General features: G+C 34.9%; 1 protein-coding gene across 1 annotated transcript in view; it reads right to left on the minus strand.

The window, feature by feature from the left end:
- Positions 1 to 16,509, minus strand: part of ERICH3 (glutamate-rich 3) — a 119,229-nt gene that overhangs the window by 18,685 nt on the left and 84,035 nt on the right. The window contains exon 12 of the mRNA XM_011936922.1: positions 2,974 to 3,423. Coding sequence (XP_011792312.1) covers positions 2,974 to 3,423 — 450 coding nt within the window. The remainder of the gene's footprint in view (positions 1 to 2,973; positions 3,424 to 16,509) is intronic.

Here is a 16,509-nt window from a genome sequence, read left to right on the forward strand (position 1 = left end):
AATACATATTAATATATCTATATCTATCTACCTACCTATAATTTCTGTAATCATGCACACACAAAAAAATTGCTATCCACCATTGTCCCTGGAGAAAAAGAGTAGAGGTTGGGCAAGAAAGACTTTCACTTTCACTTTATTCTTGTCTGTTTTGTACTGTTTAAACTTTTAAACCAAACTTTTGTGAGAAAAAAGTTTATTAAAAACCTTAAATACCTATAACTTTTGAATAAAAATTATGCTTACTGAAATGTATCTTAAGAAAATGTTTATAAATTTGAAATAATTTTAGTAATAAGACACTCACTAAAGTACTAATAGCAATAGTGAAAGCAAGAAAAAATATAAATGTCCAACTATAAGGAAACGGCTAAATTATGAGAAAACCACAGAATGGCATAACATACAGAGATTAAATATGTTCATAAAGATTAAAGATGTGAAAAATGATCATGGTCTAATGTTAAGATATAAAGCAGGATATATTTTACAAAATATGAAAACAAAACTTTGTAAATCCTAAGTTTACAAATAAAAATCCTGACCAAATGCTAAAAGGGATCTTTTTGTGTGTAATAAACCTATGAGTAATTTTTCAAAATTACTTTTCTCTATTGTCTAAATGTCATTCCATGTGTATTGTTAATAAAAAATTAATAATAGCACATATATTACAGCTTAACAAAGATAAACAATCCCAAACCTTGCCATCTTGTGTTGAATCCACCTTAATAAAAAGATAACAAAATGTTTTAAAATTATAGATGTTATCAAGTTAAGAACATGGTTTCCCAATATATTTGAGAAAAGTAATAAACCAATACACTTTTCATTTCACAAACTCAGAGAAAAACAAAGACTACTGTTTTCCAGGTGACATGATCATAGTGCCACATTTCTGATATTCTACAGACTAATTATGACCCTCATTATGTTTATCCTACTTTACAAAAAGATGTCTATTTGCAGAAATTCAGGTAAACAATCTAGTTTTCTGAAGTGAAAATTTAAAAAATGAAAATAATGTTAGTGTTTCTACTGACCTTTAACACCTCTATCTTTTTGATTAGTAGCTTGTCATCTTGTATACATTTTCTAGATGACATCTTATATGTACAAAAATTTCATAATGAAATTCAAGATCAAAGATTTGAATTATTTTATTAAAGAGTTTCAAATATATTGGAGCTAGTATCTTGATTTATATATGACAAAAATTCTTTTGAAGATGTTCAGGGTCTTCGTATTATAATTCTAGGGCAGGGGTTGATGAATTTTATCTCTAAAGTCCCAGTTTGTAAATTCTTAGGATTTTTTGGGTTATTTAACAATACAAAAATCATTCTTGGCTTTCAGGCTATTTAGAAAACAAGACAAAACAGTAATGGTTTAGATTTGGCCCCTGGGCCAAAGTTTGTCAAACTCTGTTCTAAAGTTATTTTTGGTAACATATTCAAAGGTCATATGCATTGCTATACTCCACTATCTAAAACATCTTTACCCTCCTGTATCCCACCTTCAAAATTGTATTTAACCCTTACAGTCTCTTAAATATGTTCTTCATGAAAACTTTCAAAGTGTCCTTTAACAAACAGGACTTCTCTTCCTTTGAAGCCACATAGCATTTTGTAACTTCTCTATTTTACATAGGACTACTAACCTTTGTCCGGTGGTGTGCCAAGGCTTCCACTCAGCATGTTATAGGAGAAACCCTCTCTTACACATATTTTATTGACTATGGTGCCTTGTGCATAGTAGAAGATTAATAATATTGGTTGAAGTGATAGATAACTATTCTATATCTTCAATTCCTAGAAGGAGACCTCAGTAGTTTAATAGTAGTTTTTAAGGGCCTAAAAGTAACATAGACACTAAAAATATTCATATGTTGTTAAAATGCAGCTGAATTTTAGTAATATTAAATTGTGAAAACAAATTTTGTCTTAAAATCAAGAAGAATGGCTCCTGCATTGACAGGGGAGACAGATGAGAGAGAGCAACAAAAGGACTGTGAACCAGTTCTAGGGCACAGGAGGTTATGTGAGAGGCAAGTGTCAGGCAGGTACAATCCAGCTGTCCACAGGACACCCATCAGCCCTTTCACTCTGCTCCTCAAGGTGAGAAAAGCATCAGACCTTCCATGTGTCTAAGGTCTGGGGCCTGATTATCCAGATACTCCTTACTCTTTCCATGTCAAATGAACAATCTTACACACTCAGGATCCCCAGGGATCAGAAAGTAACTCAGTTTCAGAGAAGAACTCAAAGGAAAGTTTGGAATCTTGTAAGAAAATTTTACACTATTATCTAAATCTAAATTCATATTACACAGATGCGATAGGCAATATTTAGAAGTTCTGGAACAAATCTGCCTGAATTCATATCCTAGGAATGCCTCTTTTAGCTGTGTAATCCTTGGTAACTTATTTAACCTTTTGAAGCCACATTTTATTTTTCATCTGTAAAGAAGAGATGATGATAATAGAATGTAACTTAGAGGGAGATTGGGTTTTTGTGAGGATGTGATGAGTTAATATATCTAAGTGTTTAGAACCTTGCCTGGAACATAGTAAGCACCTATTAACATTAGCTATATATCTGAAAATCCATATATAGCTAAAAGCAAATAGTATTTCTACTAATAAGTAATCTCTAAAAGCCACACACATCCTTGCCTTCAAACACATACTGTGCTTTATTTCATTCTTGAAATGAAATTCCCATAGGAGGGAATTTACTGAAAATAAGAAACAGGCTGGATAGAAATTATCAAGTAATTTTTTAAGTGCAAGAGAAGGCAAACAGCAAACTGAAAATACATATATGATTATGTGACAAAGAGAGACACAGGAAAAATTTTGAATACCTGAAGCATTATCGCAATAGTATTTCCCAAGCTTTGGCGTAATGCAATGACCAAAATCAGCTTCCATGCATGAGCACGATGGCAGCTCAACTTAACGGCCATACTTACCACCTTCCTCCACCCCAGGGAGACCTGCCTTTTTGTCCTTCACCTGAGCAGTGCTTTCTTCCCAAAGCTTACTCTTATCCTTTTCCTTTTCTTCTGCAGAAACATGTTTCCCGGACTTCTCAGATAAACCCTCTGCAATCCTTTGGGTTCCTTTCTCCATTCTTTCTTTAAGAACATTCTCAAAGCTTTCCTCTATTGGCATTGGCTTGGCCTCCACATCTGCTTTTGTTATTTCTTGGTCTTCAATTTCAATTTCTAAGGATTCCTCAATTGGAAGGTGAGACTTTCTTGGCTCATCATTTTCACTCAGCTCCTGAGAAGATGAACTTCTGGCACTTTCCTCTGTGCTGCTGTCAGCGTGGGCTTCCCTGTCCCCCACTGCAGATTCATCCTCACTGTCACTAGAATAAGGGTGACTTCTGGATGAGGTTGATGAAGGAGTTTTCACATCTACAAAATAATACAAGTGATGACATTGTTGTTCTTCCATAAAGCAACTGGTTTAATTGTGAAAATTATGTTAGCAATTAATCATACTAAAAATTTTAAAATATAGTTTAGTACAGACTTGATATCCATTTCCCATATAGTCTACTCAGCGGTCCGCAACCTTTTTTATACCGGGGATTGGTTTCGTGGAAGACAATTTTTCCATGGACTGGGGTTGAGCAGGGATGGTTTTGGGATGATTCAAGTGCATTGCATTTATTGTGCACTTTATTTTTATTATTATTACATTGTAATATATAATGAAGTAGTTACACAACTGACAATAATGTAGAATTAGTGGGAGCCCTGAGCTTGTTTTCCTGCATCTAGACAGTCTGATTTGGAGATAATGCGAGACAGTGGCAGACCATCAGGCATTAGATTCTCATAAGGAGCTCACAACCTAGAATCCTGGTATGCACAGTTCACAATAGGGTTTCTGCTCCTATGAGGATGGAATGCTTCCACTGATCTAACAGGAGATGGATCTCGGGCAGTAATGCCAGCGATGGGGAATGGGGAGTGGCTGTAAGTACAGATGAAGCTTCGCTGCCTTCCCCACCACTCACCTCCTGCTGTGCAGTCTGGTTCCTAATAGGCCATGGACCTTGTACCAGTCCATGGCCCGGGGATTAGATCCCTGGTCTAAATCATTGTTAGGATACAGAAAACTTATTGAATTGATGGAATATATGAGTGTATACAAATTTTCAATAGATCACATTTAACTATCAACCATTCCTGTTTTTTGTTGTTGTTTTTAGAAAGCCATTTTATTGAAAAACCTTTGTAAATATCCACTTTGTTATAGAAAAAAATGAATAATCCTTTGTCTCTTCAACAAAAGCTTTATTTATTTATTTCCTTCTATCACCACAGTGTTCTGTGTGCATGAAACTTAAATTTTTATCTACCATACCATCCACCATCCTAGTATATCTTGATATCTGGACACAGTAAGATCTGTGTATTTGCCCAGTAAGTAGACAAATATATTTAGGTTACACTTGCATGTGTGTGTGTGTGCATAGATGGAGATTTTATCTTATTTTGAGCTCTGCAGAAGCAGAAGCTGAGATGAAGATTCATGTGTGAGAAATGTATTAAAGATGTGCTCCAGGAGAACTCTTAAGGGAGTAGGGGAAGAAAGGGAAGGAAGGGCAGAAATCAATCAAGGGAGCTATTTCAAGCCCCATCTCAACCTCAACCTGATCCCATGGGCACTTCTGAAGTGTAAGCTATATTAGGATGTAATTTATATTAGGCAGGAGCTGGGCTTTCATACTTTGGAAAAGTCAGACATTGGCTATGGGCCTCCCTAGGGAGATGTAAACTCTCTGGCATTTCCAGGCTCTTTGAGTCTGAGGGTGAAGCACCTCCAGTAGTCAGGGCAGTCCTCTGAAAAAGGTGAAGGGAGCAGAAGATGGGCAATGGGTGAACAAAGTTGGTAAGAGATTCTGGGACATCTAGGCAGTTCGACGACAGGGTGCTGCAGATATGCAGTCTAGAAACTTACGATAGCCACAACTGGTTTATGTAATACCTAAAAAGGTTTTAACAATTTCCAATAAAGTACCATACACACTGAATCTCAATAAGGAAGCTGAACAGCATAAAAAAATCACTGCATACATTGCTATAGTCCAGAGAAATACAATCTTGCTTTTCTAACCAACAGGTCTATGTTTGTAATTGTTTTTTCATAAATATACTTTCAAATAAAGTATCCTACATTTAAATGCTGCCTATTTTTTTTGTCGTCTCTGTACTCCTCACTGTTTTTTCTGTTTCTTTATTTCTTTCAGTTCCATGTGGCAGCCGCACCAATAGCTGTAGCAGCTAGTGCAGAGTTTAAGAGAAGAAATAACTGTCTTTGCCCTTATCCTCTTCTCTCCAAGCCTCCAGTCCTGCCGGCTCTCCATGACAGGTCTTAGCATTTTAAATACAGTCTCAGAGACATATCAGAGTTTCCACAAAGATTTGAGAGATGCTACACAGCAGTAAAAAACAAACTCAAAAAGCCTTTAAGCAACAGAGCCCCTAAGTCTAATTCCATTTGCTTTTATCTCCTGATACCTTGACAAACACCAGATGACCACTATTTTTCAAATAAATCACACACTCTAGCTACTCATTCTTTATTCTCCATTTCATAAAATCTGGCTATGCCGTGTCCCCAGTAGAAAATGTAGCAGATCAAGGAGAGTTCTTCCTCATCTTATTTGTATCTGTTCAGAAATTTTAGGGTCTCTGAACTCCCCTTTCCCTTCGGAGTCTTATGTTTCTTCTTTAAAAAAGAACATCAGTTCTGATTTATTAGCAGTTTAACCAATGGCTTTCATTAATTACATAGTTAGCTACGACTCAATGTTATACTCATTCTGAACTCCAAAAATATATCTACCATCTGAATATGGAAATGATGACTCCTACTTTTGGCTCTGAGAGTTGGTCATATAATTTTTAAAATGAGTGCTCCTCTGCCTTTCTTTAGTAGCTTCCATTAATTGTATTATTTCATTTCAAAGGGCTGAAAAATACTCTGGTTCAAGTTTGAGTCAGTCCTTCAGAGAAGAAAGATCAGGAGAATGAATGGCCTCCAAGTGGCCAGGGTACCTGACCTCCCATACAAACTCATTTCAGTTTTCAAATTTCTCCCTAACCTCATGCTATAATTTAGTTTCACTGTCATTTCTTTCTGTCATTTACATAAATAGACACTGGGATAAGACTTTGCCTATAAAAAAGCTACAAAAGCTTCAGGGTTATGGAATAGGATTCTCAAAACTAATTTTATTTATTCTCTTAGAAATAAAGCAAATGCTTATATTTAAAAAAAAAACTTTCAGAGCACATATGTAAATTTGCTTTATCATTAGGAGGGAAAAATTATCTTGCAAGCATATTGATAAACAGCTATGCCTCCTACCCAATTCCATTTGTTCGTGTATTCCCTTCTGGTAGTGATGCTGTAAGAACCTGCTTTTGCTTGTTTTGGCAAAGAAAAGATTTGCACTCATTGCCTGAGGTCTTGGCCGAAGCCAGCAAGTTTGGTGCCATTGTTTCATGTCCTAAGTAAGATCTTTGACTTTTCTCTTTCCACAGTCAGGAGCTCTCCAGACCCTTCTTCCCTTTTCATGTCATTGATAACTGTTTCTTTCTTTCCTTTTTGGCATCACTATAATTAAAATCTTGTTTGACACAGCACGAGGTTGAGAGAAAATGACATATTCTTCTGTATGACAAATCCTGATGTCCCAGTCACAGCTCAGCTACTTAATAGTTTCTACTTTGGTTATGCTATTTAACTTATCTAAGCCTCTGTTTTCTTAACTGTAAAATGGGGATAATTCTACTTGTTCTCCTTACAAAATTGTAGAAATTACACGAGAAAAATATTTAATCTAATCAAATGAAATAATTACAGTCTTTTTTCCTCTGTGATGTCATACATGTAGTATATTCTAATAAATTTATCTTTTGTAGTTTTGTTTTTGTGATATTGAGTGATATCACAGCTACCATGATAAAGATAAAAATAATCATGATTATGCACCTACTGTAAACCAAACCATGAAATAGTACTTTACAAACATCTCACTTAATCCTATGGAATAATAATTATCTTCTATTTTGAGATCCAGAAAGAGAGGTCCAAAGAGGTTCAATAGTACCCAATGTCCATTAGCTAGTAAGTAGAAAGTTTTTGTAAATGCTTATTTTGTAACGATACACTGCAATAAAACCAAGACCCTTCTATTTGCTAAAAGGCTTTGGGACAGGAAGTACTCACAGCCACGGACCCGCCATTGCTCCTCTTAGCTAACTTTCCACTGCTACCACTCAAGACTGACAGACAGGAAATTGTTCTCTTTCAAAAATCAGAACTCACGAATTGTGTAGTCTGTCCTCGCCTTTTATCTCTATTGGTCATTATTAATTTTGTCCACCACTCTAGAGCGCAAACTCCATTTAAAATATTCCAAGGCACAGAATATGAATACAAAGCAAAAGCAAAAGCAAAAGGTAGCAATCAAAGTCTTCCCTAGTTTATTTATAACATTGATTATGATGCTATTTTATGAAACTATACATGTTATTCAGTTATTTACAAATAACTATGGAACACTGTGGGGACACTCATAAAAATGGGGTGTGTGTGTGTGTGTGCGCGCACGGGCATGTGTATGCTTTGTATGCCAGCAATCCTCACTGTTTATACTGTCTGATTGCTAGCTTGATACGCCTGACCAAGGGCACCAGCCACACACACATCCAAAGTCAACACCAGTCCAGCAAATCCAAGATAAAGTCTGCTCTCCCTCCTCATAACTGAGGTTCTGAGTTGTCCTTCACATTCCTTCCAACTTACATAGATTCATTTGTCCACTAAATATATATTGAGAACTTCCTATGTGCCAGGCAATGTTCTACAAGAAAACAGAAGCCTTGGTCCTTGTTTCTACCTATAATACATACTCAAAACAGAGATTGACTAATTATCCACCTCCTTTCACATGAGGGCAATAGATCCACTGCACATGTTCATAAAGATATTGGTTCACTCTAACAGTGACTGTGGATAACTCTCTCAGAAACTATTGCCACACTCTTATTGCAATCAGTAGCCAAATTGTTTTAAACCAGTGACAAGACCTGACCTCAGTTTTCAATCACTTTCTCACCTGCTGGCAAGGAGCATAATTTTACCACAGTTTAAATTCACCATTTCCTCAATTAGTATCCTGATTTGAACTACTTTGTTTTTGGTTTATTAGCTGAAAGCACATACAGAAACTGCAGTTTAAGTTCACAAACTAAAATGAGTAAATTAAATTAAAAATTTAAATGATCTCAGTGACATAACCATGGATCCCAACCCAAGGGATCCAATAAGCTTTTCAACTCTAATACCAACCAATTCTCTCCTTCCTATTCCTTAGCGCAAGAGTTCACAGCAAAATCTGCATATGTGCTGATCTTATTTTCTTCAAACTAGCCATGACACATGAATTTATATATCCTACTATTAGTTGTATAAATAGTTCTGTCTTAATGATATAAGTTCATGAAAATCTGTTTATATTATATGTCAGTTCAATCAATATCTTCATGTACAGTAATAGCGAATTAGATAAGTGCTTTATACTCAATAAATATTGTAGGATGAATCTGTGCTTAATGAAACTGAAAGTATAAATTATCAGATTCCAGCCATGAACAGTAACTGGTTTTTAGTCTTAACAGGGAACATATGCCCTCATACTGATAGTTATTATTATCAGTTGAAATGTCTCAAATCATCAGTGAGATAAGTATATGTAAGAATACATATTCACAGGTAAATGCAGATATGGTAGGAGGAGAATAAACAAAATAAAATGTTCTCCATATTTATCTTAAATTTCACTTTCTAACCACTAAAATAAATTATTAAAATATTTATAATACACTGAAATCATGTGTCTCATTATGCTGCATACATTATTTTCATTCACCTATTGATCTAGTCAATCAGCCCTTCATTCACAAGAGTTCACTGAGTGTCTACGTAATGCCTTTGTTTTCTACAAGGCAGATTCAAATTGTAGAGAAACACTTCATAGTAAAGTACTTTCGTGTGAATTAAAGGATGGTTCTACATTTAAGTATTCACCTGAAGTTATGCCTTCCTACTTCGACAATTGAAAAGTGACTATGGATGGCGGAATTATTACCATTAAGAAACATTTAAGTTTCATTGACCAAGTAAAAAATCACACATATTATGGTCTTTAATCAGAAACCAACTATAATATTCCCATAATCCTCTCTGATCCAAGAAGCAGACACGTTACACTGAAGTCCAAGGGTGCATCTCGCAGCACATAGAATTTCAACACAGGAGAAGCCTCCACCCCTATACTTCTTTTCAAACCCATATTGAAGCCGAAAGATTAAGGATGAGATTATTAAAATCGTAAGTCAATTAAGTAGAATATTATTGTGACTCCGAGACTTCAAAAGTTTATAAGGTTTACTTCTTCAACAGACTGAAAAATAGCACAAATGAAATTATCTTTCTTACTAGAAAAAAATTACTTCAAGTCTTAATTTCTTTTTTTCATATTCTGGGAGAAGTCTCTTCTCTGTCTCTTTATCTCTACTTTTATCTCAATCTGTGTAATCTTTCTCAAAAGGAGCTAGTCTTTTTTTCATTACTAATTTTTAAATTTATAATTGACAAATAATTCTTTTATATATTTATGAGATACAACGTGATGTTTCAATGCATGTACACATAGTATAATGATCAAATTGGGGTAATTACATATGCATCACTTTACGCGTTCATCATTTCTTTGTGGCAATAACATTCAAAATCTTCCAGCTATCTTGAAATACATATTACATTGTTATTTGCTATAGTCACCCTACTGTGTAGTAAAATACTAGAACTTATTCTTCCTGTCTGACTGTAACTTTGTACCCGTTGACCTCTTACTCATGGACACTATCATCCAAACTGTCCATAAAAGTATATTCTCAGCCACATGATACTTTTCCCCTCAACCTTGTAACATTCATCTATGACAACATATTTTCAACTGGTGAATTAGTGCCTGGGGTTGCCAACACAAATGCAGAGAAAAGGAAGCTGTCGTTCTTTTTAAATGATAGGAAGTCTCACACATCATTCCTAAACCAGGGTCCTCTCTTAGTCAGCTTGCAGCCAGTAGCACTCTATCACTCATGGGCTGCTCAGCACAGTGTATTCATCAAGGCGGGTCGACGCAATTGTTAGCTGGCAGTTCAAATGGGGCTGACTTGTCACAAGAGTGACAGCCTGGGCAATTGTTTGCCCTCTGGGAACAGGTGCAGGCAGGTTCAAATGAAATACATCCAAATACTAACAGCAAGATTCTTAATCATGTCAATAAAAAGGATGTACTGGTGTCTGGGATTCAGTGGTCACATATGCCTCTCACACTTTTGAAAATGAAATGCAGTCTGGCTTTTCAACAGAGTATTCCAAGGAATCCATCATGTCATTATCATTTTTAATACATGCTACTCGTTCGCTGGATAAAATCTCTAATGCTGATACTCCACATACTAAAAGGCATGTTTATGCCTTGAATAACACAAAGGCAAGTTATCACAATAAAGGAATGGAAAATAAGAAAGTCTGATAATGGAGTAAAAAAAAAAGCATAATCAGCAATGAGATTTGATTTCAGAATGGCACTGTTTTGAAATACCAAGCATGCAAAAGAGCCCTTTAAAAGCGTAGCTTAATAATATTATTAATGAAACAACAAAAGAAAATAGCTAGCCAATTTAATTTTAGCTCTTAAATTTCCCAATATCCTTGAACCAGCTATATGTTCTTATAGTTTTCATTGCATATCTATTTAAAATATTATATATTCTGTATCTATACAATGTTGCAAATTATATAATTTTTCCATTGAAAATTCCAATAACCATAAAGCATAAATTTAGCTAGGTATCATGGCACAAACCAAAGCATCTTAGTATTATTGGTGTTAGCATTCAAGTACTTGCTTAATATTTAAAAAATATCCTTCGAGAAATCAGCTATGTCAGAAATATGCAGAAGATTGAAACTAAACCCCTTCCTTATACCATATACAAAAATCAACTCAAGATGTATTAAAGACTTAAAAGTAAAACCCAAAACTATAAAAACTGTACAAGATAACCTAGAAAATACCATTCTGGACATAAAACCTGACAAAGATTTCATGATGAAGACACCAAAAGCAATTGAAATAAAAATTGCCAGGCGTGGTGGCTCGCGCCTGTAATCCCAGCATTTTGGGAAGCCAAGGCGGGTGGATCACGAGGTCAGGAGATGGAGACCATCCTGGCTAACATGGTGAAACCCCATCTCTACGAAAAATGCAAAAAAATTAGCCGGGTGTGGTGGTGTGTGCCTGTAGTCCAGCTACTCGAGGGGCTGAGGCAGGAGAATGGGGTGAACCTGGGAGGCAGAGCTTGCAGTGAGCCAAGATCCCACCACTGCACTGCAGCCTGGGCCACAGAGCAAGACTCTATCTCAAAAAAATAAAAAAATAAAAAATAATAAGCTAAAATGACAAATGGGACCTAATTAAACTAAAGAGTTTCTGTACATCAAAAGAAACTATCAACAGACTAAACAGACAACCTACAGAACAGGAGGCAATATTTGTGAACTATGCATCTGACAAAGGTCTAATATTGAGAATCAATAAGGAACTTAAGTTTAAAAGAAAAAGATAATCCCATTAAAAAGTGGCCAAAGGACATTCCTTTTTTAAAAAGGAGAAATGCACATGACCAATAAGCATATGAAAAAATTTTTAACTTCACTAATCATTAGATAAATGCCAAAATCAAAACCACAATGAGATATCATCTCACACTGTCAGAATGACTATTATTAAAAAATCAAAAAATAACAGATGCTGGCAAGGTCATGGAGAAAAGGGATGCTTATACACTGCTGATGGGAATGTAAATTAGTTCAGCCATTTTGGAAAGCAGTTGGTGTTTTTGCAAAGAACTTAAAACACAGTTACCATTTGATCCAGCAAATGCCATTATTGAGTATATACCCAAACAAATATAAATTATTCTACCATAAACACAAATGCATACATATGTCCACTGCAGCACTATTTACAAGAGCAAAGACGTGGAATAAATCTAAATGCCATCAACAGTAGACTGGATTTTAAAAAATGTGTTACATATACGCTATGGAATACTATAGACGCACAAAAAATACTATGCAGCCATACTATTCCATTACATAGAATACTATGCAGCCATGAGATCATGCCTTTTGCAGCAACATGGATGGAGCTGGAGGCCATTGTTCTGAGTTAGCTAACACAGGAACAGAAAACCAAATACTACATATTCTCACTTAAAGTAGGAGCTAAACTTTGCATACATATGGATACAAAGAAGGGAACAATAGATGCTGGGGCCTACTTGAGGGTAGAGAGTGAGAGGAGAGGATCAAAAAACTACCCATTGGCTACTATGCTTATTACCTCAGTTACAAAATAATCTGTACACCAAACCTCCATGACATGCAATTTATCTATATGACAAAACTGCACATGAATGCCTGAACATGAAAGTTAAAAAAAATCAGCTTTGTGAGAAATAAGAAGTACACACAGTCCTAGCTTTTACAGTATAATTAATTTGTGTTACTAACTTGTGTAACAAATTAGAGGGTAAAATTTAACATACCTAAACAATGAGTGAAAACTAAACTATTGAATGATGGGTTTTTATAAAATATAGAGCTCAATAAAGACTGGTGATGTAGATGAGAGTAATGGGAGAAGAGAGAGATGTGCTAGAACTAAGCAAACCATCTTAGAGTAGATAGGGAAGTCCATCCAGGGAGGAAAAAGCTAAAAGTTGATCATAGAAACTGTCCATTTTCTTCATCTTAAAAACAAAATTTAAAACACACAACAAAGGCTAGAGACTAGGATAAAGTGAAGAGCTCAAGATAAATTTATCTAAAATGCATATTTGTAAGGCAACACAACTCTTTTATTGGGGAGATTTGCTTTAACTTTAGGTAAGTGGGTATTTTCTGATTTTGATTATTTTTTCTCCAAAATGCAGGTTCCAAAGTTGGGTAGCATTTTCATCTTGATTCCACTGCTTTCTAACTGTGTGACTTTAGGAATTACCTAATATCACCATTTCCAAGTTTATTTATTTATAAAATGGTGATAAAAGAAAATTGTCTGCATTTTAAGATTGTTTGAGGTAACTGAGATAATTCACATAAAATATTTAGCATAGAGCTTAACACTTTAAATAGCCTTAATAAAGAGTGCCTAGTATGTGACCTATTGCATTATCAATTATAAGATACTTTTCCAAACATAGGATTCCAATTAGTTATATGCAAACAGTGTTCAATGTTAAAGCTTATCTATTGCTGTCAGTTACTCAATAATTACAGGTCTAAATGATTAAAGCTTTCCTTCCAAGGAAGAACCCAGAACTGCCTAATTTTTTCTCTGTTTGAGCATAAAAAATTATTCTGTTTTAGAAAAATCTATTTGATTCCAGAAAGCAAGATGATTATACAGGACAAAATGTACCCCCAATTACAAGATATCCAAAGAGTGTACTGAATCTTTATGAAATCAACAACTTGATAATTTCCCACCAGTACTAAAGAAATAAATAATTGAGTCCTTTGTGTTTTGAACTAGTTATTTGAATATGCAAACATATTTTCACTGTTTTTCCAGGTTCAAGACACTTGGATAATTTCTTCAAAATTATTGACTTAGATTATATCATTTTTCCAAAAAAAATTTAACTTTCTCTATATCATATAGGATTATAAGCCTAACTCCAATATTAATATTCAAATTGACAAAAGAGCTTATGTAGTAGTCACATTTAATCTAAGAAACATAAAATATATGTATTAAGATAAATTACAGAAAAGACCTGGTTCAAAACCTTAAAAAGAAAATTTCATTGCCTGACCATTGGTCTTGAGTAGTTCTTTCAACATAATAAAAATAATGGCAAATGTTGTTTTAAAATTTACTGACAATTAACATCATTCTTATTTTGCCCATTGTACTTTATTCTTTACCTTGACTGTCAGGAAGCCTGGGATTAAATTTTTAGTTCAAGCCTAGTCACAGTCCCATCTCTGGCACTTGCAAAACTATCTTCTCTTTTTGTCTAATAATTTATGTTATTTATTCTATTGCCTTGTATTTGTGTGCATAAAATTTTAGAATAGGATTGCTTGAATTCTTTTTTGAAAAAAGTAGAACTGTAAGCTAAATATTTGCTCTTGTGATTACTTCATTTACTTTTATTTTATATTATCCTAATATACTTCTCAAATTCATAATTTTGAGATTTTATACCAAAAAAATTTCAGAGGTAAAAACAATGGGAAAGTAATAACCAGTTAACATCCTGATGACAGTATCAAATCCACACACGTCAACTAACCTGGAATGCAAATGGGCTAAATGCCCCAGTTAAAAGACACAGAATGGCAAGCTAGATAACGAACCAAGACCTATTGCTATGCTGTTTTCAAGAGACCCATCTCACATGCAGTGACACACATAGGCTCAAAATAAAGGGATGGAGAAAAATCTACCAAGCAAATAGAAAACAGAAAAAAGCAGTGGCTCCAATTCTAGTTCCAAACAAAACAGACTTTAAACCAACACAGATTTAAAAAAAAAAAAAAAAGACAAAGAGGGACATGACATAATGGTAAAGGATTCAATTCAACAAGAAGATCTAACTATCCTAAATATGTATGCCCCCAACACAGGAGCACCCAGATTCATAAAGTAAAGCAAGTTCTTAGAGACCTTTAAAGAGACCTAGACTCCCACATAATAATAATGTGGAGGTAACTGTGCAATGGTGCCAGTGTGGTGTTAAAGTCTCTCACTTATACTTTAACACCACACTGGCAATATTACACAGATCATTGAGATAGAACATTAACAAAGATATTCAGGACCTGACCTCAGCACTGGTTGAAATAGACCTTGTAGACTACTACAGAATTCTCCACCCAAAAACAACAGAATATACATTCTTCTTATTGCCATATGGCACATACTCTAAAATCAATCACATTATCAGAAGTAAAACATTCCTCAGCAAATGAAAAAGAACTGAAATCATAAAAAAAAAAAAAACTCTCAGACCACAGCACAATCAAATTAGAAATCAAACTAAGAAATGTACTCAAACCCATATAATTACATGGAAATTGAATAATTTGCCCCAGAATGACATTTGAGTAGAGAATAAAGACACAACATAGTAGAATCTCTGGAACACAGCTAAGGAGAGTATTGAGAGGGAAACTGATAGCACTAAATGCCCACATCAAGAAGTTAGAAAGATCTCAAGTTAATAACCTAACATCACAACTAAAAGAACTGGAGAACCATCAGCAAACAAATCTCTAAGCTAGCAGAAGACAACAGATAATCAAAATCAGGCCTGAACTGAAAGAAAGTGAGACATGAAAGATAATTCAAAAGATCAACAAATTCTGGAGCTAGTTTCTTTTAGTTAATGAAACAGACCACTAGTTAGACTAATGAAAAAGAAGACAAGATTCAAATAAATACAATCAGAAACTACAAGGGGGATATTACCACTGACCCCACAGAAATACAAACAACTATCAGAGAATAATATGAACACCTCTATGCACATAAACTAGAAAATCCAAAAGAAATGGATAAATTCCTGGACACATACCCTCTCAAGAATGAAACAGGAAGAAAATGAATCCCTGAAAAGACCAATAATAAGCTCTGAAATTGAGTTAGTAATAGCCTATCAATCAAAAAAACCAAGGACCAGATGGATTTATAACTGATTTCGACTAGATGTATAAAGAACAGCTGGTACTATTCCTACTGAAACTATTCCAAAAATTTCAAGGACGAGGGACTCCTCCCTAACTCATTCTCTGAGGCCAGCATCATCCTGATATCAAAACCTGACACAGACACAACATCAAAAAAGGAAACCTCAGGCCAATATCCTTGATGAACATCAATGCAAAGATCCTCAACCAAATACTGGCAAATCAAATCCAGCAGCACACCAAAAAGCTTATTCACCATGATCAAGTAGACTGTATACCTGGGATGCAATGTTGGTTCGACATATGCAAATCAATAAATGTGATTCATCACATAAGCAGAATTAAAGACAAAACCCACATGATTATCCTAGTAGATGCAGAAAAGGTTTCTGATAAAATTCAATACCCCTTCATGTTAGAAATTCTCAATGAGCTAGGTATTGAAGGAACATAACTCAAAATAATAAGAGCCATCTTTGACAAACTCACAGCCAACATCATACTGATTGGGCACATGCTGGAAGCATTCCCCTTGAAAACCAGCACAAGACAAGGATGCCTTATCTCACAATTTCTATTCAACATGGTATTGGAAGCCTCACCCAGGGCAATCAGGCAAGAGAAAGAAATAAAGGGCGTCCAAA

Source organism: Colobus angolensis, unplaced genomic scaffold, assembly GCF_000951035.1.
Source record: "Colobus angolensis palliatus isolate OR3802 unplaced genomic scaffold, Cang.pa_1.0 Scaffold158, whole genome shotgun sequence".
NCBI lineage: Eukaryota > Metazoa > Chordata > Mammalia > Primates > Cercopithecidae > Colobus > Colobus angolensis.